Raw genomic sequence first — 27,373 nt, forward strand, 5'->3', positions numbered from 1 at the left:
AGTCACCATGACAACAGTCACAATGACAACAGTCACCATGACAACAGTCACCATGACAACAGCCACCATGACAACAGTCACCATGACAACAGTCACCATGACAACAGTCACCATGACAACAGTCACCATGACAACAGTCACCATGACAACAGTCACCATGACAACAGTCACCATGACAACAGTCACCATGACAACAGTCACGATGACCACAGTCACCATGACAACAGCCACCGTGACAACAGCCACCATGACAACAGTCACCATGACAACAGTCACCACGACAACAGTCACCACGACAACAGTCACCACGACAACAGTCACCATGACAACAGTCACCATGACCACAGTCACCATGACAACAGCCACCATGACAACAGTCACCACGACAACAGTCACCATGACAACAGCCACCATGACAACAGCCACCATGACAACAGCCACCATGACAACAGTCACCATGACAACAGCTACCATGACAACAGTCACCATGACAACAGCCACCATGACAACAGTCACCATGACAACAGTCACCATGACAACAGCCACCATGACCACAGTCACCATGACAACAGTCATGATGACAACAGTCACCATGACAACAGTCACCATGACAACAGTCACCATGACAACAGTCACGATGACAACAGTCACCATGACAACAGTCATAATGACAACAGTCATAATGACAACAGTCACCATGACAACAGTCACCATGACAACAATCACCATGACAACAGTCACCGTGACAACAGCCACCATGACAACAGTCACCATGACAACAGTCACCACGACAACAGTCACCACGACAACAGTCACCACGACAACAGTCACCATGACAACAGTCACCATGACAACAGTCACCACGACAACAGTCACCACGACAACAGTCACCACGACAACAGTCACCATGACAACAGTCACCATGACCACAGTCACCATGACAACAGCCACCATGACAACAGTCACCATGACAACAGCCACCATGACAACAGTCACCATGACAACAGTCACCATGACAACAGCCACCATGACAACAGTCACCATGACAACAGCCACCATGACAACAGTCACCATGGCAACAGCCACCATGACAACAGCCACCATGACAACAGCCACCATGACAACAGTCACCATGACAACAGCCACCATGACAACAGTCACCATGACAACAGTCACCATGACAACAGTCACCATGACAACAGCCACCATGACAACAGTCACCATGACAACAGCCACCATGACAACAGCCACCATGACAACAGTCACCATGACAACAGCCACCATGACAACAGTCACCATGACAACAGTCATGATGACAACAGTCACCATGACAACAGTCACCATGACAACAGTCACCATGACCACAGTCACCATGACAACAGTCACGATGACAACAGTCACCATGACCACAGTCACCATGACAACAGTCACCATGACAACAGTCACCATGACAACAGTCACCACGACAACAGTCACCACGACCACAGTCACCATGACAACAGTCACCATGACAACAGTCACCACGACAACAGTCACCATGACAACAGTCACCATGACAACAGTCACCACGACAACAGTCACCACGACAACAGTCACCACGACAACAGTCACCATGACAACAGTCACCATGACAACAGTCACTATGACCACAGTCACCATGACAACAGTCACGATGACAACAGTCACCATGACCACAGTCACCATGACAACAGTCACCATGACCACAGTCACCATGACAACAGTCACCATGACAACAGTCACCATGACCACAGTCACCATGACAACAGTCACGATGACAACAGTCACCATGACCACAGTCACCATGACAACAGTCACCATGACAACAGTCACCATGACAACAGTCACCATGACAACAGTCACCACGACCACAGTCACCATGACAACAGTCACCATGACAACAGTCACCATGACAACAGTCACCATGACAACAGTCACCACGACAACAGTCACCATGACAACAGTCACCATGACAACAGTCACCACGACAACAGTCACCATGACAACAGTCACCATGACCACAGTCACCATGACAACAGTCACCATGACAACAGTCACCATGACAACAGTCATAACGACAACAGTCACCATGACAATAGTCACCATGACAACAGTCACCATGACAACAGTCACCACGACAACAGTCACCATGACAACAGTCACCATGACAACAGCCACCATGACAACAGTCACCATGACAACAGTCACCATGACAACAGCCACCATGACAACAGCCACCATGACAACAGTCACCATGACAACAGCCACCATGACAACAGCCACCATGACAACAGCCACCATGACAACAGTCACCATGAGAACAGCCACCATGACACCAGCCACCATGACAACAGTCACCATGACAACAGCCACCATGACGACAGCCATCATGACAAAAGCCATCATGACAACAGCCACCATGACAACAGTCACCATGACAACAGTCACCATGACAACAGCCATCATGACAACAGTCACCATGACAACAGTCACCATGACAACAGCCACCATGACAACAGCCACCATGACAACAGCCACCATGACAACAGCTACCATGACAACAGTCACCATGACAACAGTCACCATGACAACAGTCACCATGACAACAGCCACCATGACCACAGTCACCATGACAACAGTCACGATGACAACAGTTACCATGACAACAGTCACCATGACAACAGCCACCATGACAACAGTCACCATGACAACAGTCACGATGACAACAGTCACGATGACAACAGTCACGATAACAACAGTCACCATGACAACAGTCTCCATGACAACAGTCACCATGACAACAGTCACCATGACAACAGTCACCATGACAACAGCCACCATGACAACAGTCACCATGACAACAGTCACCATGACAACAGTCACCATGACAACAGTCACCATGACAACAGTCACCATGACAACAGTCACCATGACAACAGTCACCATGACAACAGTCACCATGACAACAGTCACGATGACAACAGTCACCATGACAACAGCCACCGTGACAACAGCCACCATGACAACAGTCACCATGACAACAGTCACCACGACAACAGTCACCACGACAACAGTCACCACGACAACAGTCACCATGACAACAGTCACCATGACCACAGTCACCATGACAACAGCCACCATGACAACAGTCACCACGACAACAGTCACCATGACAACAGCCACCATGACAACAGCCACCATGACAACAGCCACCATGACAACAGTCACCATGACAACAGCTACCATGACAACAGTCACCATGACAACAGCCACCATGACAACAGTCACCATGACAACAGTCACCATGACAACAGCCACCATGACCACAGTCACCATGACAACAGTCATGATGACAACAGTCACCATGACAACAGTCACCATGACAACAGTCACCATGACAACAGTCACGATGACAACAGTCACCATGACAACAGTCATAATGACAACAGTCATAATGACAACAGTCACCATGACAACAGTCACCATGACAACAGTCACCATGACAACAGTCACCGTGACAACAGCCACCATGACAACAGTCACCATGACAACAGTCACCACGACAACAGTGACCACGACAACAGTCACCACGACAACAGTCACCATGACAACAGTCACCATGACAACAGTCACCACGACAACAGTCACCACGACAACAGTCACCACGACAACAGTCACCATGACAACAGTCACCATGACCACAGTCACCATGACAACAGCCACCATGACAACAGCCACCATGACAACAGTCACCATGACAACAGCCACCATGACAACAGCCACCATGACAACAGTCACCATGACAACAGTCACCATGACAACAGTCACCATGACCACAGTCACCATGACAACAGTCATGATGACAACAGTCACCATGACAACAGTCACCATGACAACAGTCACCATGACAACAGTCACCATGACAACAGTCACGATGACAACAGTCACCATGACAACAGTCACCATGACAACAGTCACCATGACAACAGCCACCGTGACAACAGCCACCATGACAACAGCCACCATGACAACAGTCACCATGACAACAGCCACCATGACAACAGCCACCGTGACAACAGCCACCATGACAACAGCCAACATGACAACAGTCACCATGACAACAGCCACCATGACAACAGTCACCATGACAACAGCCACCATGACAACAGTCACCATGACAACAGTCACCATGACAACAGCCACCATGACAACAGTCACCATGACAACAGCCACCATGACAACAGTCACCATGGCAACAGCCACCATGACAACAGCCACCATGACAACAGCCACCATGACAACAGTCACCATGACAACAGCCACCATGACAACAGTCACCATGACAACAGTCACCATGACAACAGTCACCATGACAACAGCCACCATGACAACAGCCACCATGACAACAGTCACCATGACAACAGTCATGATGACAACAGTCACCATGACAACAGTCACGATGACAACAGTCACCATGACCACAGTCACCATGACCACAGTCACCATGACAACAGTCACCATGACAACAGTCACCATGACAACAGTCACCACGACCACAGTCACCATGACAACAGTCACCATGACAACAGTCACCATGACAACAGTCACCACGACCACAGTCACCATGACAACAGTCACCATGACAACAGTCACCATAACAACAGTCACCACGACAACAGTCACCACGACAACAGTCACCACGACAACAGTCACCACGACAACAGTCACCACGACAACAGTCACCATGACAACAGTCACCATGACAACAGTCACCATGATCACAGTCACCATGACAACAGTCACCATGACAACAGTCACCATGACCACAGTCACCATGACAACAGTCACCATGACCACAGTCACCACGACAACAGTCACCACGACAACAGTCACCATATCAACAGTCACCATGACAACAGTCACCATGACAACAGTCACCATGACAACAGTCACCATGACAACAGTCACCATGACAACAGTCACCATGACAACAGTCACCATGACCACAGTCACCACGACAACAGTCACCACGACAACAGTCACCATGACAACAGTCACCATGACCACAGTCACCATGACAACAGTCACCATGACAACAGTCACCATGACAACAGTCATAATGACAACAGTCACCATGACAATAGTCACCATGACAACAGTCACCATGACAACAGTCACCACGACAACAGTCACCACGACAACAGTCACCATGACAATAGTCACCATGACAACAGCCACCATGACAACAGTCACCATGACAACAGTCACCATGACAACAGCCACCATGACAACAGCCACCATGACAACAGTCACCATGACAACAGCCACCATGACAACAGCCACCATGACAACAGCCACCATGACAACAGTCACCATGACAACAGCCACCATGACACCAGCCACCATGACAACAGTCACCATGACAACAGCCACCATGACAACAGCCATCATGACAAAAGCCATCATGACAACAGCCACCATGACAACAGTCACCATGACAACAGTCACCATGACAACAGCCATCATGACAACAGTCACCATGACAACAGTCACCATGACAACAGCCACCATGACAACAGCCACCATGACAACAGCCACCATGACAACAGTTACCATGACAACAGTCACCATGACAACAGCCACCATGACAACAGTCACCATGACAACAGTCACCATGACAACAGCCACCATGACCACAGTCACCATGACAACAGTCATGATGACAACAGTCACCATGACAACAGTCACCATGACAACAGTCACCATGACAACAGTCACCATGACAACAGTCACCATGACAACAGTCACCATGACAACAGTCACGATGACAACAGTCACCATGACAACAGTCACCATGACAACAGTCACCATGACAACAGTCACCATGACCACAGTCACCATGACAACAGCCACCATGACAACAGCCACCATGACAACAGTCACCATGACAACAGCCACCATGACAACAGCCACCATGACAACAGCCACCATGACAACAGTCACCATGACAACAGCTACCATGACAACAGTCACCATGACAACAGTCACCACGACAACAGTCACCACGACAACAGTCACCATGACAACAGTCACCACGACAACAGTCACCATGACAACAGTCACCATGACCACAGTCACCATGACAACAGCCACCATGACAACAGTCACCACGACAACAGTCACCATGACAACAGTCACCATGACCACAGTCACCATGACAACAGCCACCATGACAACAGCCACCATGACAACAGTCACCATGACAACAGCCACCATGACAACAGCCACCATGACAACAGCCACCATGACAACAGTCACCATGACAACAGCTACCATGACAACAGTCACCATGACAACAGCCACCATGACAACAGTCACCATGACAACAGTCACCATGACAACAGCCACCATGACCACAGTCACCATGACAACAGTCACGATGACAACAGTCACCATGACAACAGTCACCCTGACAACAGTCACCATGACAACAGTCATAATGACAACAGTCACCATGACAACAGTCACCATGACAACAGTCACCATGACAACAGCCACCATGACAACAGTCATAATGACAACAGTCACCATGACAACAGTCACCATGACATTAGTCACCATGACAACAGCCACCATGACAACAGTCACCATGACAACAGTCACTATGACAACAGTCACCACGACAACAGACACCACGACAACAGTCACCACGACAACAGTCACCATGACAACAGTCACCATGACCACAGTCACCATGACAACAGCCACCATGACAACAGCCACCATGACAACAGTCACCATGACAACAGTCACCATGACAACAGTCACCACGACAACAGTCACCACGACAACAGTCACCACGACAACAGTCACCACGACAACAGTCACCATGACCACAGTCACCATGACCACAGTCACCATGACAACAGCCACCATGACAACAGCCACCATGACAACAGTCACCATGACAACAGTCACCATGACAACAGTCACCATGACAACAGTCACCATGACAACAGTCACCATGACAACAGTCACCATGACCACAGTCACCATGACAACAGTCACCATGACAACAGCCACCATGACAACAGTCACCATGACAACAGTCACCATGACAACAGTCACCATGGCAACAGTCACCATGACAACAGTCACCATTACAACAGTCACCATGACAACAGTCACCATGACAACAGTCACCATGACAACAGTCACCATGGCAACAGTCACCATGACAACAGTCACCATTACAACAGTCACCATGACAACAGTGACCATGACAACAGTCACCATGACAACAGTCACCATGACAACAGTCACCATGACAACAGTCACCATGACAACAATTAAGTGTTTAATATCTCTCCTCTGACAATAATAACAGATAACAGGAGAGGACTTCCAGGGCCTAACAGAACAAGGTGGAATATAACGTTAAATGAATTGATGTTGTTGAGGCGGAAGACCATTACAAATCCTGCTAATAATGATCCCATTGAGAGGCTCACCTTCCTTATGTATCCTTCTTGTCCTGTAAACTCCTGCAAGTATAAGTGTTCTGTCAACAGAAGACTCCCTGAGTCCCTACAGTCTCACAGCTGAAGTTAATGACTCACTTGTTAAGGAAGCCCAGTCCTAGTCCTAAGTAACCTCTCTAGGGTTTTCCAGCTATCTTAGACAGTGTCAAGATAGCTAACAATTTCGGGAGCTCCTTCACCCATCTTGGGCTTTTCACAATCTCCACCGAAGTAGGCATTAACTTTGGCTGGCACGAGAGACTCGACACCAGTTGATGGATCAACCATCTCATGACACATGTCTCTGAAGACAGACTTCACTATGATCAATATGTCTTGCTCATGCCAGTCGATTCCTTGCTCTCGCTTCCTTTGCAACTGTCTCAGGAAGGAATTTTTGAGGCAGAATCCTGCAGGAGTTGGAACTTTCCAATTGCGGGAGTCCCACCAGGAAAACTGGTTCTTGACGTGTCTGGGCATCCAAGGCTCAGCCTTCAAGCGGGAGAGGAGAGTCTTGCAGGTGAGAAACACCCGGCGCTCTTGAGGCTCCAGCTGCTGCAGCACCTCCACCTCTGTCGCAGCCAGGCTACACCTCCACGGCCCATCTTCTGTGTTGCTGAGCTGGATTATTTGTGAGGAGTCGGGCGTGAGGGGAGGTCTGCTGATCTTCTTAGGCCAAGGCACCACCACCACTGGCACTAAGTCAACACTGACCAACAACAGCGGATACTCACTTCCCTGCCAGGCCAGTGACAGTGCCACACCCACCTGCGTCCTGGTCAGGCCAGGTGGCACTAGACTAAGGCGCTTGTCACCGATGGTGTAGTTCTTCAGGCACTCTCCCACTCTATCATAAAACTTTGTTACTAAGTTATTCCCATGGAGACTTGAATTTTTAGTCTTAATTGTGACTTTTAACTTGTGACCGCTGGCTAAGACTTCTTTCTCTGTTTGTTGTATAACTTTAACTTCGACTCCAGAAAGCTTCTGGAGAACAAAATTAACATCAAACTCATCGGGACAATAGAGCCTTGTACCATCTGCAGCGCTCCCAGACAGTCTCAGTTCCCCTCTAAAAGTTTTATCTGAAACATTTTCTGTAATTTGTTGAAGCTCTCTCATTACTTCATCCTTGACCTCTTGTGCTTCACGCATGGTGAAGTCAACCGTTGTCTTCTCTAAGTCTCTCACCAAGTTCCTTAAATCAATACGGCGGAGAAGATTCATAGCAGCTTCTGTTGGGTCATTATTTATGTGTTCAGAATCAGCTGATGATACAGTTCCACGTATATTGTACTTCTGCAGATATTGAGAGAAATGTCTACAGACATCTTGTGGGGTAGTTCCCGCCCTGCAGGAAGGTTGGGGTTCCATGATAAATTCTGCTAAAAGTTGATAAGTGTGTTGATTGCCGAACATTGCAGCGAGGTGGGGAGGTGTGTGGCCATATCTGTCAGGCAGGAGCGGCTGGGCACCAAGGCTCAGGAGGAGGAGGACGCAGCCAGACTTGCCATGAGCGGCTGCCTGGTGGAGGGCAGTGGTGGCAGCGGTGGGATCCACTAGTGTGTCTACAGCCAGGCCTCCCACCTTCACCAGGAGGTATATCTGCTGCTGCAGCCCACTTCGTGAGGCCACCAGGAGAGCCTGGGGTCCTGTGGACCACACTCGGACTCCTCTAGCTTCGGCAGTCAAGTAGCGAGTGAAGAGAGTCTTCTGAACGTCCAGAATCTTCTGGACCTGATGCTTGTCGCTGGGGTGTTTTGTCTTCTCCAGTAGGTCCTGCAGCTTGTTCCTTTCCTTGTTATAAATACTCTGTAAAATATGTTGGAATATAATTATTATCACAACATTTTAATGCCAACGATATCTGATTTCATTTTTTTAAATAAAAAGCAATAGATATCGAAAGAAAGAAAAAAAAAATAAAAAAATCCTTATAATAATGCCTCTTGCAGATTGTTGTAACTATTGCCGTAAAGAAGTTGTTGAAGAAACCGAAATGCCTCACAAACAATTGTTAATGCTACTATTTTTATCTTATACACTGATAGATACATACATTATAACATAAATTATATACAATTTGTATATTTAGACCAAAAAAACTTTGTAACCTCATATTACAAAATATACAGATTATTCCTCAGCACTACCAAAATATAATATTAATATAGTTATTATAAAGTATTATTGACGTTGTAACATAACGGAAAATTGAGAAAAATGAAAAGTTAAAAAACGCATAGAGTGAGAGAGAGTAAGGTGGAGGGGAGGAGTGAGGAAGAGCGGTCAGGAGAAAGGGAAAGTTTAGAATGGGAGAAAATGGGTTAGAGTAGGTAGATTAGATAAGAGGTAGATAGGTAGGGTAGAGGAGTAGAAGTGCTAGAAGATGAGAGGAAAAAAAAAGGAAGGGGGAAGGAAGAAGAAGTTCTGCCACCATTCATTCAAGAGTTATTTATAAGACAATAAATGGAACTTGTCTGTCCTACAATATTAACTGATGTTATCATGTAACGACTGTAAGTATTTATATCATATCATCAAGAATTATTATGTCATAATCTTTAGCAAGTAAACTTCCTAGTGCTCTCCACTCTAGCTTTCACTATATCATAGACATGAATCCAAAATCTTGGGATCAGAATTAAAGACAATTTAAGAGTAAGATAATCAATTATTAATTTATATGTATATATTCAGGAAAATTCACAATCATATGGATATCATAACTCATCCCTGTCCCCTTTATGTTCAGATATCAACATTAATTAATAATTTGAGTCACCACACAATAATTTGAGAGCACCTACGGCTGACTGTCCCTAAAAATCAAACAACATATAAGTTGGAAAACACAAAATACTTCAATCAAACAATTTCACTCACCAAAGTCAGAGTAAAAAAAGGTCAGCAAGGAGGGGAGGATACGGCTGACAGAGAGAGTCCCCACCGGCCTGGGACAGACCGGTGGGACAGGTGCCATGACAGACAGACCTAGTCTGGGCTACTGGAACCTCACTCTCTCTCTCTCTGTCTATCTCTCAAATGTACAATTTCTCAGGTATTTAAGGGAGAACCGAGAGCTAAACTCCTCCTACCGAAAGATAGCCTATTGATATCTTCCTACACACAAAGACAGCGGCTTGTTTGATGGAAAGAACACAGCCACCCGCCTGCAGTTATCAGTTTAGCAGAGACCGAGGTCACATAATACGACCTGACCTACTCAACCTGTGACAATTAACACTCATAAGGTGTGACTTTTGACATGCCAAGGATCGACAGCCTGGCGCCGCCAATATCCTGTTTACTTACACTCGTTGTATGTAAATTATTAAATACAACCATTTATGGTGTTACAACACAACGTTAACAAAATGTACTTGAAATGTCATCCAAACAGGAATATTTTATTTATTCTGCATGTTCAGCCTCGCTTACTAGGTTAAGTAAGACTACTTGTTAGGCACAATATGTGGGCTGGTGTAAGAGAGAGAGAATCATAGTATTATAGTGTACCAGTCAATGGAATATCACTGAATATATATAACTGCATATTGATCAATTTCCTTAAATGGATGTTAGTTTAGTTAGTCATGCCTAGTAAAGTATGAATGTAGTGAGGTGAACTACTGTCTTGTGGAGGTGGAGCACCTCACCCACATACTGAGTGAGGTGTGGAGCATGTACACTGACCTACTCCAGTGAGTGGGCGAGGTGTGGAGCATGTACACTGACCTGCTCCAGAGAGTGGGTGAGGTGTGGAGCATGTATACTGACCTGCTCCAGAGAGTGGGTGAGGTGTGGAGCATGTACACTGACCTGCTCCAGAGAGTGGGCGAGGTGTGGAGCATGTACACTGACCTGCTCCAGACAGTAGGTGAGGTGTGGAGCATGTACACTGACCTGCTCCAGACAGTAGGTGAGGTGTGGAGCATGTACACTGACCTGCTCCAGAGAGTGTGTGAGGTGTGGAGCATGTACACTGACCTGCTCCAGAGAGTGTGTGAGGTGTGGAGCATGTACACTGACCTGCTCCAGAGAGTGGGCGAGGTGTGGAGCATGTACACTGACCTGCTCCAGAGAGTGGGCGAGGTGTGGAGCGTGTACACTGACCTGCTCCAGAGAGTGGGCGAGGTGTGGAGCATGTACACTGACCTGCTCCAGAGAGTGGGCGAGGTGTGGAGCGTGTACACTGACCTGCTCCAGAGAGTGGGCGAGGTGTGGAGGCAGGGTGACTGTGGGCAGGCGACCTGTGGGGTCAGGAACATACAGAGAGCCGTCCATGTCCTTCACCATCCGGGCCGCCAGCTCCCAGTGTCCAGCGTCCAGGGCAGCGTGCAGAGGACTCGCGCCGGACTTGCTACATAAGGAGGACTGAGCACCAGCCAGGTGGAGGAAGCTGCAGGTCAAGGTGCACTTGGCACGAGCCGCCTGAACCATGAGCTGAGTCAGGCTCACCACTGACCTGCCTCGGGGCCAGCAGGCTCTCCATGGAGCCTCGCCTCTTATGGTGGATATTACTTCATCAACACCTGCACCAAGCTCTCCCAACTCTTTAATTTTATCACGTTCTTGCACCAGAACATGAAGGAACACCTGTAAACACATTGTATTTTTTGTAATACATTCACCAACACCTTTAAACACATTTCAGTGCTATTACTTCATCAACACCTGCACCAAGCTCTCTTACTCCATCAACACCTGCACCAAGCTCCCCCAGCTCTTTGATCTTAGCACGTTCTTCCTCCAGTATATGAAGGAACACCTGTAAACACATTATATTGTTGTATAACAAGCATCAGCACCTGTAAACACATTAAATTGTTGTAAGACATGCACCAACACCTGTAAACACATTAAATTGTTGTAAGACATGCACCAACACCTGTAAACACATTATATTGTTGTAAGACATGCACCAACACCTGTAAACACATTATATTGTTGTAAGACATGCACCAACACCTGTAAACACATTATATTGTTGTAAGACATGCACCAACACCTGTAAACACATTATACAGCATCTGCAAATATACATAGAAATTGTGCTGCACTAGTGAGGCAGGGAGGGTTCTGTCTCATCTCCCTATTATTCCAAACCAATTTACCTCCCCCTCCCCAATCTTACATGCTCAATATGCCTCCTTTCACTATGGTAATTGTGCACCATAAAGTAGCTTTATCCTACATGTGTGGGAAATTTCCGAGACTTAGAGTACTAACCCCTGATACAACAAGATAAATTTTCTGCGCCAGGAAACTAATTTTACTAACATTATTAATTTCTAGTTACTGAACACCAGAAGTTTCCTGGAAGCGTTGGAGGGTGGTTGCATCACCCACCACATCCGCACGATGACTTATTTTGCCTGACTTCCAATAACGCCAGTCTGCCATCTGCTTTCATTTGCAATTGCTGTATTAGATTGGATTTAATCAAAATCTAGATAGAACTCAGTGACTTTCTCCTGTGATTTATGTGCTTCGTGCGTTTTTTAAATAGTCACACAATGAATTCTATTTACATATTATGTCTCAGTTACTGAATTAGTCTCCGTACAGCGTTCCAAGCATTAAAAAAAATGCTCCTTGTAACTGAGACCAATATAATACATATTATATGTATAATATATATACATATAATATACATAATTTAACACCTTCCTCTCTTCGTTCATGAACGAATTAAATTAGCAGACGTAGGAGTGGCGTGACTAGTCCCGGGGGAGAGGGAGGAGTGGCGTGACTAGTCCCGGGGGAGAGGGAGGAGTGGCGTGACTAGTCCCGGGGGAGAGGGAGGCGTGGCGTGACTAGTCCCGGGGGAGAGGGAGGAGTGGCGTGACTAGTCCTGGGGGAGAGGGAGGAAGGTCGGCCATTAAGTAAGAGATCTGCGAGGCTCTCGTGAGGTGCTCCTGGCAGCTGCTTTCTGTTCGTGGACCAGATTATCTTCACTTCCGATGCCGCATCCTCCAATTACTAGAGACCTCGTCCTGGTTGTATTTAAATGTTTCTACTTTTATTTCTGAGCTCAGTAAAATTAGTGATTCAGCCGGGTTATGAGGCATGCATTCTAACCAAACAGAGTGAGTCTCTCACTACTCTTTATTAATTAACTTTTAGACTTCTCTAAACTGTGCCAATTGATAGTAGGTTGAAGCAATTGTTACTATGTGACCTTTTGGCAGATCTACTGTGATGACCTGAGAGACCAATCCATCTGTTTCAACAAGCTGGATACTGAGACGCAGAGTCACGAGGTCCCCACTGACTGTCTGAACTACACTTGTTGCCCACACACTCGTGTTTCTGATAGTTAATGTAGAAATCTTCTTGACAGATAACATCACTTGGTCTTTCACTTAACAAACTGTAGAGTAGCTCACTAACCAATTTAATTATATATTATTAATTTATAATTTACGGTTGATATAACTATTAAATCAACCCCCACCCCAAAAAAAAAAATTATGTGTACAGGGTAACACCCAACAGAAGATAAAACTGAACGTACAGTACACCCATATATACGAACATAAAGTAACAAGTTGCCTACTGGGAAATTTCCCACATAAAATTATGGTCCTTTATGAACTGGATAGTCAAAATTAAACTATCCGTAAACAAACCGGTGCACCAAATTTGACACCTACAGGTTTACGGGCAAAATTTTAATAAAATCTAGTTCTTATTTAAAAGGATAGCCAGAAATTAGACTATTCTTAAATCAAACTATAAACTACAGCAGGAAGTAGGCTGCCATTATTTCCTAGCCAAACTTGACCAACCTACAATAACAATTAAGTGATAACATCCACAGCTGCCAGGTAATAAAACCTAATGTTTAAAGTGGAAATTGTGGGCCACAGTCAATTGCCCACAGAACTTGCCACAATACCTGAAGTAGTGATACAAATATTCCGGTGACCAGGTGCTACAGATCATAACTTCCATAATAACCCAGTATTAACGGCAGCTTTGGAGTGGCCACATCATTTAACTATAATTTATTTATGTGTTAATGACATTCACCCATCCTAAAACCTGGCTGAGACAATTACTCAACTTAGAAGTATAATTAACTTCTTTAAATTAAATAACTCTGCTGTAGTGTTTACTATAATAGAATCGCACCAACCAACAGAAAATAATAATTGGAGAATCAGTTCCAAGCTTTATAAACGCACAGCTAATTACATTAATTATCGTTTCAGGAGGAAGTTACGGTTGGGAACCACGTTAATTCATTTCACAGCTTGACCATTCCGTGAGAATATTTCTCCAGATAGAGTTCACCTCTCGCATGAATTAAGAGCACATGTGGCCAACAAATTGATCAACAGTATCAAGTACCATATGAGGCTGTGGCGAGAAGGCCAAACATAATTTATGTATATATTCCCTGAACATAATTGTGTATATTCTTATATAAAACGTAACAAAATATTGCACTATTTCATTCTGCACATCATTGTATTATAGAATTTCTTGCAAACCCTTTATGAGGGTAGGACATCCTTAGGCTAGAGCTGAATTGAAGAATGTTCAACCAAGTCTAATCAATTTAATTGTGCTAACCCAACTAGGGTAGGATTACTATACACCTAGCACTGTACTTAGGAATTTAAGTCTAGCCAAAATTTAACCCATTTCACAGACCCGAAATAGGAAGGGAATTATTAATTACAGGAATTGTGTTTACCATATATTTACCATTATTACTTTATTTCTATTGGATTTCATCTTTGCGTGTTACAAGGTATAACTACTCCATCCGAAAGTGAAAATGAAGGACTAAACCGTGGTACTTCATGTAGTGATACTAAGTACCACTCAAATCTTGTGTGTATTTAATATTTAACATATATATGTCAACCTTTGAGTGAGGTAGGATAACATAGCCTAGTAAAGGAAATTAAAATACTAGGCTATTACCAACAGTACTTGTTTCAGCTACATGAACAAGTACCCCAGTTATATAAGCAATAACTGTATAAGCCCTATAAGGCTTAAACAAACAACCAATTATTACGAGCCCCTTTCAATTTCTCCCCAAATCCGGCTTTAAGAGTCATATCTTCTGACCCTGCTGATTCCCTGTGGTGCAGGGAGCCTCTTGATATATGTGTTGACCAGATCGGCCGCTTGATAAGGGAGAAATTTGCACTTATAAGTTTGAAGGTAAAGGGGAAGTAGCCCCCTTGAGACAAACAAAATGGTGCCCATTGCCTGCAATCTGGCATTTTGTGGATGACGCCAGCCGGCTGCGGATTGGCTGGCTGAGGTCACATGCAACGGGCGACCATTCAGCGTCAGCCGTGACGTCACCGAATGCCCTTGGCGGCGCCAACGGAGGTAGCGTCAGAGTTGACCTGACTGTGGAAGCGAGAGGACGTGCGTCGATCAGCTCTAGAGGATTGGAAGCTCTGGGAGTCTTTCTCAGTGGATTATAGTTAGCCATCGCAGCCCACCATTGTCACTGGAGACCCTGTACTTCTAGGTAGCAAGAAGAAACCAAGTTTATTGAGCAGAGAAGTGCCAAAACTTGAGGAATCGGTCGGCGACAATTTTGGAGGGCGCCGCCTGTCGCTTGAGGGTCTGGACGGTGTGGCAGGCAGGCCTGCTGTAACTGGATCACATCCACTGAGGACGTCGGAAGGACAACACCATTCCTAGGACAAGGAACAATGCCTTTTTGGAGGGAACGAGTATGTATACAGTGACTAGCTCAGTGACCCCTGGTTGGACCAGGATTGGGATATCTGAATCGGTGGGAGCGGCACAGCGATGACGCGACAGCTTCACGACACCTGAGGTCTTGCAACATGTTACTGGATCATCAAGGACCGATTCAGGAAGCGTGGGAACCTCACACCATCGAAGGACAGGCGTCGTGAGCCAGGAATGTTGAAGGTAGATTAATTTTCCCTCCCATTACCCCCTTGTTGAGTAGGATAGTTAGGCCACGATACATTATATATATATATATATATATATATATATATATATATATATATATATATATATATATATATATATATATACATATATATATATATATATATATATATATATATATATATATATATATATATATATATATATATATATATATATATTGTGACGGTAAAGCGTTGGTGTTCAGCTGTTTTAAAAGCTAGGGGCAGGGCCTCGTCACATTAAAGAAAAAAAAGAGAAAAAGCTGGAACTTTCGTCTGTGGTAAGGTAATGGGAAGACACACAAAACACAAGTAAATTTAACAATGAAATTTTAATTATGTTAGAAAAACAAGACATGAATAAAATTAAGCATAAAATATACAAGACAAGTCAACAAACAAAATAATAAGAATAATCACTGGCAAATGAAAAGTTACGTTAAGAAAAGTGAGTTATAGCAAAATAAATAATAATGGAGCTGGAATATTGGCTTCGAGCTGCCACCTCCCTTAGTACACGAAAGCCAAGGCTTAGTCTACCAGCGAGAGATGTCAACTGCAAGGAGCACTGGGATATTCTGACGATTCTGGGCCACTGCAGCCCAGACATCAACTTGTGGCGGAGGGCAGGTGCGACGGGACACCAGCCAATCAGCGACAGGCAGGCAATGGACAAGCAGTTTGCCGGTTTACGGTGGCGGGCGGTAGCAGGTGTGCTGGTGTGCTGAATACGTTTTGCTCTCTGGACAAAACGTTTTGGAGATACTTGCTGGATATATTTTCTATATTATCTGTTGTTGTTACGTACTTTGTAGGGAAGAGCAGGCTCAATCTCTCTTGAAAGAGATTATCGTCACAACTCTCCCCTGAAGCCTGCAGTTCTGGAAGAAGTACGTCGTCATGTGGTGGATTAATAGGTGGAGTTGCTTCTACTTCATATACTCTGGAGAGGGCGTCGGCTATGATGTTGTCAGAACCCTTGATATAGCGGATCTCCAGGTTGAAATCTTGTAGATATAAAGCCCATCGTAGAAGACGCTGGTTAGTGAATTGGGCTTGATGTAAGAAGCGAAGAGGGTTGTGGTCTGAGAAGATGGTGGTAGACCTGGCACCTTGTAGGTATGGAACAAAGCGCTGGAGATTCAGGACAATGGATAGTAGCTCCTTTTCAATAGTGCTGTAGTTCCTCTGGTGGGGTTTCAATTTGTAGCTGTAGTAGCTGACAGGTAGAACCTCCTCGCCTCGTTGCTGCATCAGGACACCACCAATGCCGGTACCACTGGCGTCGACATGAAGGATGAAAGGCTTGGTGATATCTGGCGAGGCGAGAATGGGATTAGAACAGAGGAGGAATTTGAGTTGTTCGAAAGCAACGGTTTGCTGCATGGTCCACTTATACCGTTGCTTGGGACTGGTTAAAATGATTAAAGGCGTGGCGACTGTACTGAAATTTCTCACAAACCTACGGTACTAGGAGGCAAGACCAAGGAAGCGCAGGAGCTGCTTCCTGGTGGTAGGCTGTGGATAATGCTGGATGGCTTGAGTGTGTGAGTCTAACGGAGCTAGGCTGCCACTCCCAATTACATGACCCAGATAACGCACTTTACCTTTCGCGAAGGTGGACTTGCCCAGGTTGATGGTGAGGCCGGCTGTCAGGAGCTTGGCGAACAGTCGTCGCAGCTGGAGCAGATGTTCACTCCAGGTGTTGGATGCTACGACGATATCATCCAAATAGGCGTACGTGTTATCCAAGCCCTGGATGACATGGTTGACAGCTCTCTGAAAGGTGGCCGGGGCATTACATAGTCCGAAAGGAAGGCGTTCATATCTGAAAAGTCCAAAAGGAGTGATAAAGGCAGATATTTCTTTGGCTCGCTCCGTTAAACACACTTGGTAATACCCCTTAAGCAAGTCCACTTGGGACAAGTACTGGGCATTACCAATGGCGTCAAGAATGTCATCTATCCTTGGCAAGGGGTATGCATCCTTGACAGTCACATTATTTAACTTACGATAGTCAGTGCACAGTCTCACCTTACCTTGGGGTTTTGGCACCAAGATACAGGGTGAGGCCCAGGGGGACTCACAAGGTGTAGCCAGTCCATGATCCAAGAGGTACTGCACCTCAGCACGCATGACTTCCTTCTTGCTAGGGCTGATTCGGTAGAAGGGTTGACGAATCGGCCGGGTGTCAGGGAGCAGTTGGATGTCGTGCTGGGTAACATTACACTCTTGTGGATCATCTGGGAACAACTCCTGATGTTCTTTGAAGATCTTGACGAGAGGTGCACTATGATTGTCCTGAAAATAGTTTGGAAGATCAGTAAGGATTTCCGAATTAGAAAACGCTGACTCCTTGTCAGTGCTTTCGGGAGGAGAAGCAGGGAAGGTCTCACTGTGGATGTATGGTTCTGTAAAGACAGAGTAGTTAAGCATGACAGTGGGAGGAGTACCGTTATATAGCTTTTGGAGGTTGACGTGGCACAGCTGGGTCTTCTGCCGCCTATCTGGAGTCTCTAGAACGTAGTTATGGTTGTTTCTGCACTCCTTGATGCGGTAGGGTCCTGAAAACCTGTTTTGTAAAGGAGAACTTGGGATAGGGAAGTAAGCAAGTACGAAGTCTCCCGGCTTAAATTTTCTTACTTTGCTGGTCTGGTCGTAATGAGTCTTCATCCTCTCCTGTGTTTTCAATAGATTATCTTGGGCAAAACTGTGGACTCTCTCTAGAATGTGTTGTAGGTTTTGAAGAAACTGGGGCACATTCTGATGCTCACTGAAGGTGGCATCACGTAGAGAGTCTTTGAAAGCCTTGAGGGGAGTACGGCACTTACGTCCATAGAGCATCTCATAAGGACATACTCCTAGGGACTCATTGGGAAGACTTCTATATATGCACATTATCAAGTCAATTTGCTTATCCCAATCCTTAGAGGTTTCATTACAAAACTTCTTCAGGAGTGCTTTAATAGTCTGATGACTACGCTCAAGAGAACCCTGTGAAGCAGGATGATAGGGGCTGGACAATACCTGTTTGATGTTGAACTCCTCCAGTGTCCTTTTGAAGAGATCACTGGTGAAGTTGGTGCCACAGTCGCTCTGAACCTCCCTGGGAAATCCATATTGGGTGAAGATCTTCAATAAGTGCTTCACAACCGTAGCAGCCGTAATGTTCTTTACTGGAACTGCTATGGGGAATCTGGTGGTAGGACACAGGATGGTTAAGATATAGGCGTTACCTGAACTGGTCCGAGGTAAAGGACCAACACAGTCTATAATAAGTCTGTGGAAAGGTTCCGCAGGCACCTGTATGGGAATCAGTGGCGCTCTGGGAATAGAGATGTTCGGTTTACCTGCCATCTGACATGTATGACACTGTTTGACGTACTGTTTGACGCTATTTACCATACATGGCCAGTAGTAGTCTTGACGGATTCCATGGTAGGTCTTGTTGAATCCGTAGTGGGAGAGTGCTCCGTGGGCCAGGTGTAGAATAGTGGGCCGCAGGCTGGCAGGAATCACAAGTTGTTCGACGTTGGCCCAATCGTCGTCCTCCTTCAGTTTACTGGGTCTATATCTGCGGTAGAGCAACTCGTTCTCTAGGAGGAACCCAGGAATACTGTCGGGTTGAGTCTCAGCCTGGAAAAATAATGGTGTTAAGGTAAGATCTTCCCTCTGTAACTTACGGAACTCCAACTTGGTCAGATTCGGGGGTAGTTTCTGAGGGTCTTGAGGGACAGCGGTAGCAGTAGAGTCAGCTGGCTGTGGTCGTGCGGCTTGTGAACGGGTGGTCACTAAAACCGGAGGAGAAACTTCATCACTCTCTTGAACCTTTGCTGGAACATACTCAAATATAGGATTATCCGTCACAGAGGTACACACCTGGGGTTTGTCCATGACGATCAGGTTGGTCGGTTGCAGGTCTTCTGCCAAGTCGTTGCCCAGGAGAAGTTGCACTCCAGGCATGGGAAAAGGCTTTTCCCTGATGGCGACTTGGACTTCTCCGTTCACGAAGGGACAATCCAGGTGGACTCTGGCGAGAGGATAAGGAGTGGTAGCAGTGAGGTCAGTGATGAAGACAGTTTCTCCGGTGTAGGCGATGTTGGGCACAGCCGACTTCAAAATAATCGATTGAAGAGCCGCTGTGTCCCTCAAGATCTTCAATTTGAAACGTCCCTCCGGATTTGAACCGTTGGCAGACAGTTCCAGTATACAGGTGTTTACTGAAAAGAGAAAGATCATTAACATGAACACCAACATTCATCACAGGCTTACCGGACTTAGGAGGAGTTGGTTTGGGTTTTGGCGTTTCGGTGGTTCCTTTGTATTGAGACTTACCACATTTATCTATGGTATGTCCATAGAGTCTACAATACTTACAGTACAATTGCGAGCCAGCTTGATCGGTACTCACTTTCTCGTAACTGTACCACGACTTCTTACTGGAGGATGGTTCTGGTGTCAGCCGGTGGATGAGGCTGTAAGTGTCAGCACACTTTAGGTAGTCGGTTTCTTCTTTATCTGCTAAATATAGACGGACAGGAGGCGGCACAGGCCTCAAGAATTCTTCAACTAACATAAGGTTGACGAGTTCTGCAAAGGTAGAGACATGTGCTGCTTCCAGCCATTTCATAAAATATCTCCTTTTGGTGTTAGCAAACTCGAGAAAGGTAGTGGTACTTGCCTTCAGGTGGTCACGGAATTTCCTTCGATAACTTTCGGTGGAGAGAAGGTAGGCGTCCAACACTGCTTGTTTCAGAGTCTGGTAGTCATTCTCAGACGCCAAAGTACTGAGTGTGACTGCAGCTCTACCTGTAAGATGTACTCTGAGAAGGGTGGCCCATTGGTCGGCAGGCCAACTAAGTTGATTAGCAAGGGTTTCAAAGGTGGTGAAAAACACGTCAACTTCTGTTTCTACGAATGATGGCATTAACTTACTTGCATGTGATATATTAAAACTGATGGGAAGATTGGCGGTAGCTTGCTGGCGTTGAGCGAGGTGTGAAGTTTCCAACGCGAATTCTTGTTTACGACATTCCATAGTCAGGGTTGCTTGTTGTCTGTCGTGTTCGTGTTGAATCTCCAATTGGCGTTGTTTCGTTTCAAGCTGTACTTGTTCCCGCTCACGGAGTATTGCAACCTCACGTTCCTTGAGGGCGATTTCACGTTCTTGTTCTTCCCTGCGTATGGCAGCCGCTTCCCTTTGTTGTTCGAGGGCTTCTCTTTGCATGGCAGCTGCTTCCCTTTGCTGCTCGCGTTCAATCTTGGCCAGCTCTATTTTGAGTTTCATCGTTGCCAAATCAGTTTTATCTGCAATAAAGTAAGTTTCGTGAGTTTCAGAGTCTATCTTACCTTGCTCTAAGAAATGATCCAGTAACAGGTTGTGTATCTCATTTTTGTTGGCTTGGTAGGGAACTTCTAGTTGATACTCATGTGCAAGAGTGTGTAATTCAGTCCTCTTGGCACGACTTAAAGTCCCTATTTCACCTGCTGGATCTGCACGGAAAGCTTGGAGACGAAACATTGTGAAATTAGCAAATAAATGCACAACGAATATACCGTTGTGATATAGTGAATGTCAGAAACAGGACAACGTGGCAACTGGTACCTATCCTGTGGAATCTTTAACAATTAAAGTTAATTACAAGATGTTAAATGATTAATTAAATCAAGGTCGCAGGAAATCTTGTACCCGGTACTCATGTAAGAGGATAAGGGCAAGAAAATCCTAATAAACAAGCGAAACTGAGTTTCTAAAACAAATGAAACAGTTAATTGCCTCAAAAGTAAAATTGGTAGTCCAAGAATGTAGGCATACCTTGCCGAGTCTCTATAGGACATAAGCAAGTTTTTCCCACTGAAATTAATATGATGCTTACAGAATTAACGAACTTTTGTGCTCTGAAAAAGAAAGCTAATTCCCTACCAATGTATGTATCATCATCTCTGACCGACGTGTAGGGGTGCGAGGTGTCAACTGGTGACGAGAACTGCTGCTGAGGTCCCAATTCAGCAACTAAAGTTCGTGCTAGAGGAACTATGGCCCTCTTTATCCTCCTACTGTCAGATTGCAGAAGATTAGGTGCACTTGACCCGGGGGCAGACCACAGTACCAGGGTACCAATATGATGATCTGTCGAAAATATGAGAAATATCCTAGGGACAAAAGATGGTAAACACGAGTAATAACACGGAGGGAGAGATGACCAATTAAGAGTATGACTGAGGCCTACAGTAACCACGTAATCCAAAGTTGTCTCACCTTCACCATATGCTACTCTCGGAATGCACAATACACACAGCACCATATAAAAATAAAATTGAATATGAAAAATAGTAAAAAGCTACATTACCAAAGCCAAATACGCTTACCATAAATTACAACTTGGCACCAGTACCTGAGTGAAGCTCCTAGGGCAGGCCCCCACTTAATGTGACGGTAAAGCGTTGGTGTTCGGCTGTTTCAAAAGCTAGGGGCAGGGCCTCGTCACATTAAAGAAAAAAAAAGAGAAAAAGCTGGAACTTTCGTCTGTGGTAAGGTAATGGGAAGACACACAAAACACAAGTAAATTTAACAATGAAATTTTAATTACGTTAGAAAAACAAGACATGAATAAAATTAAGCATAAAATATACAAGACAAGTCAACAAACAAAATAATAAGAATAATCACTGGCAAATGAAAAGTTACGTTAAGACAAGTGAGTTATAGCAAAATAAATAATAATGGAGCTGGAATATTGGCTTCGAGCTGCCACCTCCCTTAGTACACGAAAGCCAAGGCTTAGTCTACCAGCGAGAGATGTCAACTGCAAGGAGCGCTGGGATATTCTGACGATTCTGGGCCACTGCAGCCCAGACATCAACTTGTGGCGGAGGGCAGGTGCGACCGGACACCAGCCAATCAGCGACAGGCAGGCAATGGACAAGCAGTTTGCCGGTTTACGGTGGCGGGTGGTAGCAGGTGTGCTGGTGTGCTGGATACGTTTTGCTCTCTGGGCAAAACGTTTTGGAGATACTTGCTGGATATATCTTCTATATTATCTGTTGTTGTTACGTACTTTGTAGGGAAGAGCAGGCTCAATCTCTCTTGAAAGAGATTATCATCACAATATATATATATATTTATATATATATGCGAACAAGCCTGAATGGTCCCCAGGACTATAGTCAACTGAAAACTCACACCCCAGAAGTGACACTCGAACCCATACTGCCAGGAGCAACGCAACTGGTATGTACAGGACGCCTTAATCCGCTTGACCATTACGACCAGACAAAAGGAGGTGATAGCCGAAGCTTTTTGAACCCCCCCCCCCCCCCGCCGGTACACGGATGGTAATCTTGGGCATAGCATTTTATCAAATCACCTCATTCTTTGGGGCACACGTGAGGAACACAAATACGAACAAGCCTGTGTTCAGGTTTTGTTTAGCTATGAAAATACTGTTGGTAAGCTATTAGTTAGAAACAGCCCTCGTAGTGATAATTGTGTCATTTATAAAAATACCTTGTTAAAGACTGTAATAAGTTCTATGTTGAGCAAACATCAAAAGATTTGAAATGTAGAATCTCGCAACATAAATACTCTAAGACATGGCCAATTGTCTAATGCTTTGTTTGTTCATCTGTCAGAAGATGCTCACCAAATTGATTGGGAGATGGCTTCTTCAATAACGAATTGTAAAAGCACCTATAACAGAAACATAATTGAATCTGCTTTGATACAGATCACAAAAGAAAGTAATTTGAACATTAGCAGCGGTTTATATAACTTGGATCCATTTTTAATAGACCAATTAGAGGGCGATTTGAGTAGGATCATTAGAACACATTTGTCTCACTAATTCATTGTAAATATTTACTATCTTATGCTATTATTATCCATGTGTGGGCCTGTTGGTGGGTATGGATAGGAGCTGCATCGTATGGGCCAATAGGGCCTCTGCAGTTTTTGTGCGGCTCATATTTGTGTCCACTTATTGTACCTCACCTCATTCCACCATTCTCTCCTGCCTATTTATGTCCAGTACTCGACCTGTAAAACCACTCCTTCTGAAGATGTATTAATATACGAAAGTACTTTAGGAAATTCCTGTTTCAATTTTCCTCCGTGGTCTGACACTGTGTCACATTTTTAATCATGTGTTTATTTTTCGTGATTTACACACATATATATATATATATATATTATTTATATATATATATATATATATATATATATATATATATATATATATATATATATATATATATATATATATATATATATATATATATATATATATATATGTTGTACCTAGTAGCCAGAACGCACTTCTCAGCCTACTATGCAAGGCCCGATTTGCCTAATAAGCCAAGTTTTCATGAATTATTATATTTTCTCTAATTTTATTCTTATGAAATGATAAAGCTACCCATTTCATTATGTATGAGATCAATTTTTTTTTATTAGAGTAAAAATTAATGTAGATATATGACCGAACCTAACCAACCCTACCTAACCTAACCTAACCTATCTTTATAGGTTAGGTAGCCGAAAAAGTTAGGTTAGGTAGGTTAGGTAGTCGAAGAACAATTAATTCATGAAAACTTGGCTTATTAGGCAAATCGGGCTTTGCATAGTAGGCTGAGAAGTGCGTTCTGGCTACTAGGTACGACATATATATCTATATATATATATATATATATATATATATATATATATATATATATATATATATATATATATATATATATATATATATATATATATATATATATATATATGTCGTACCTAATAGCCAGAACGCACTTCTCAGCCTACTATTCAAGGCCCGATTTGCCTAATAAGCCAAGTTTTCATGAATTAATGTTTTTTCGTCTACCTAACCTACCTAACCTAACCTAACCTAGCTTTTTTTGGCTACCTAACCTAACCTTACCTATAAATATAGGTTAGGTTAGGTAGCGTTGGTTAGGTTCGGTCATATATCTACGTTAATTTTAACTCCAATAAAAAAAAATTTACCTCATACATAGAGAAAAGGGTTGCTTTATCATTTCATAAGAAAAAAATTATAGTAAATATATTAATTCAGGAAAACTTGGCTTACTAGGCAAATCGGGCCTTGAATAGTAGGCTGAGAAGTGAGTTCTGGCTACTAGGTACGACATATATATATATATATATATATATATATATATATATATATATATATATATATATATATATATATATATATATATATATATATATATATATATATTTATATATATAAATGGAAATGTTTGTTTGTTCAAAATCGCTAATCTCCAAAAGTTCTTCATCGATTACCTTGAAATTTTCACACAACGTTCCATTCACATCCGAGCGGGTTTTTATATACATACTATATAGATGTCACGTCTGTGACGGGAATTTTCTTTTTTTTGAAAAGCTGTGTTTTTCGTGTTTTTTTCAAGTGTGGGAAATCTTCGAAACCTCTTTACCGATTGTTTTGAAATCTTGACACAACATTGCTTTCGAATAGGTGAGTGTTTTTATATACCTACTGTATACATGCCTCACCGGTGACAGGAAAAAACGTGTTTTTTTGTAAAAGCAGCGCTATCTGTAAGACGTATGAGCAACACATGTTGTAATCTCCGAAAGTTCTTCGCCGATGGCTTTGAAATTTTGACACAACGTTCCTTTCGAATACATGCATGTTTTGATATTCCTACTATTTAGATGCCACACCTGTGACCGGTGAAAACGTGCATTTTTTTAAAAACAGTGCCATCTGTTGCACGTAAGAGCAGCATATGATATACAAGATATGTTGAGATTCAATTTCAATGTTTCCAATTGCAATGATATATTGAATTTTCAGAGATTTTGATTTATTTTCATTTTGATTTAATTATTTTGTGTGATATTGCGTTGGAATTGAGCTGTGTTGCTTACCATACAGTTCATTTCGTGGGTATAGCTTATTTGTTTCTTTTTTCATTCTTTTTCATTCCTTTTCTTAACTTCCTTTTTTCAATGTAATTGATGGTGAAATTGATCTGTGTCGATTGATCGACGTTTGAATTGAAATATTTTGTTAGTATTTTTAGTTTTTGTTTTGAAAACAAGAAAATGGACCACATGTTTAATTCACAGCTGCAAATGTGCAATAAACAGCTATGAATCCACCGGCTACAACGTTAACTGCTTTCTTCACGTTATGTCAAAATGACATGTTTGCAAAAACATTGCTATATTCGGAAGTACCTACGTATTACACATGGAATGCCAGTAGAAAATCATTTGAACGACGTAAGCGAGGAGAGTGAGTCGACAGACAACCTGGCATATTCAAATAAACTACGATAGGCAGACTGTACACCATGCATCCCAATCAAGATGAATGCTTCTTTCTTCGCATGTTGTTGGTAAATGTGCCCGGTCCAACGTCTTTCCAGCAATTGAGATTTGTCAGTGGCGTAACTCATGCCACTTTCCGTAGTGCATGTCAAGCTCTGAATTTATTGGGGAACGACCGACACTGGGATGTATGCATTAATGACGCGTCCAACACGTCACATCCAAATGAAATTCGTGCATTGTTTGCAATCATATTGACCACCGGCTCTCCTTCATCTCCAACAGAGTATGGGAGAAACACAAATCGCACATGGCTGAAGATATTGTTCGTCGAATACACAAGGAAAATTCAAATATGAACATGAATTTTACAGCAGAAATCTACAACGAAACGTTGATAATGATTGAAGATTTGTGCTTAGAAACCGCAAACAAAGTTCTCATTCAACTGGGAATGCCATCACTGAATTGATATGCTGCTGCTTCGTTCAATATAGAATTGTGTCATGAACAAAATTACAACACGGGTGATCTGTTATCGTATGTGCAATCAAATATTC

At 43.8% G+C, this 27,373-nt stretch overlaps 1 protein-coding gene across 1 annotated transcript in view; it reads right to left on the reverse strand.

Annotated features, from left to right (window-relative positions):
- Positions 1 to 7,299: 7,299 nt before the first annotated feature.
- The window catches only part of LOC138356452 (ankyrin-3-like), a 51,513-nt gene continuing 31,439 nt past the window's right edge, over positions 7,300 to 27,373 (reverse strand). Inside the window, exons 3-4 of the mRNA XM_069312609.1 lie at positions 11,739 to 12,137; positions 7,300 to 9,350 (exon numbers count right to left, since the gene is read on the reverse strand). Coding sequence (XP_069168710.1) covers positions 7,695 to 9,350; positions 11,739 to 12,137 — 2,055 coding nt within the window. The 3' untranslated portion in view covers positions 7,300 to 7,694. The remainder of the gene's footprint in view (positions 9,351 to 11,738; positions 12,138 to 27,373) is intronic.

Source organism: Procambarus clarkii, chromosome 72 (genome assembly GCF_040958095.1).
Source record: "Procambarus clarkii isolate CNS0578487 chromosome 72, FALCON_Pclarkii_2.0, whole genome shotgun sequence".
NCBI classification, from domain to species: domain Eukaryota; kingdom Metazoa; phylum Arthropoda; class Malacostraca; order Decapoda; family Cambaridae; genus Procambarus; species Procambarus clarkii.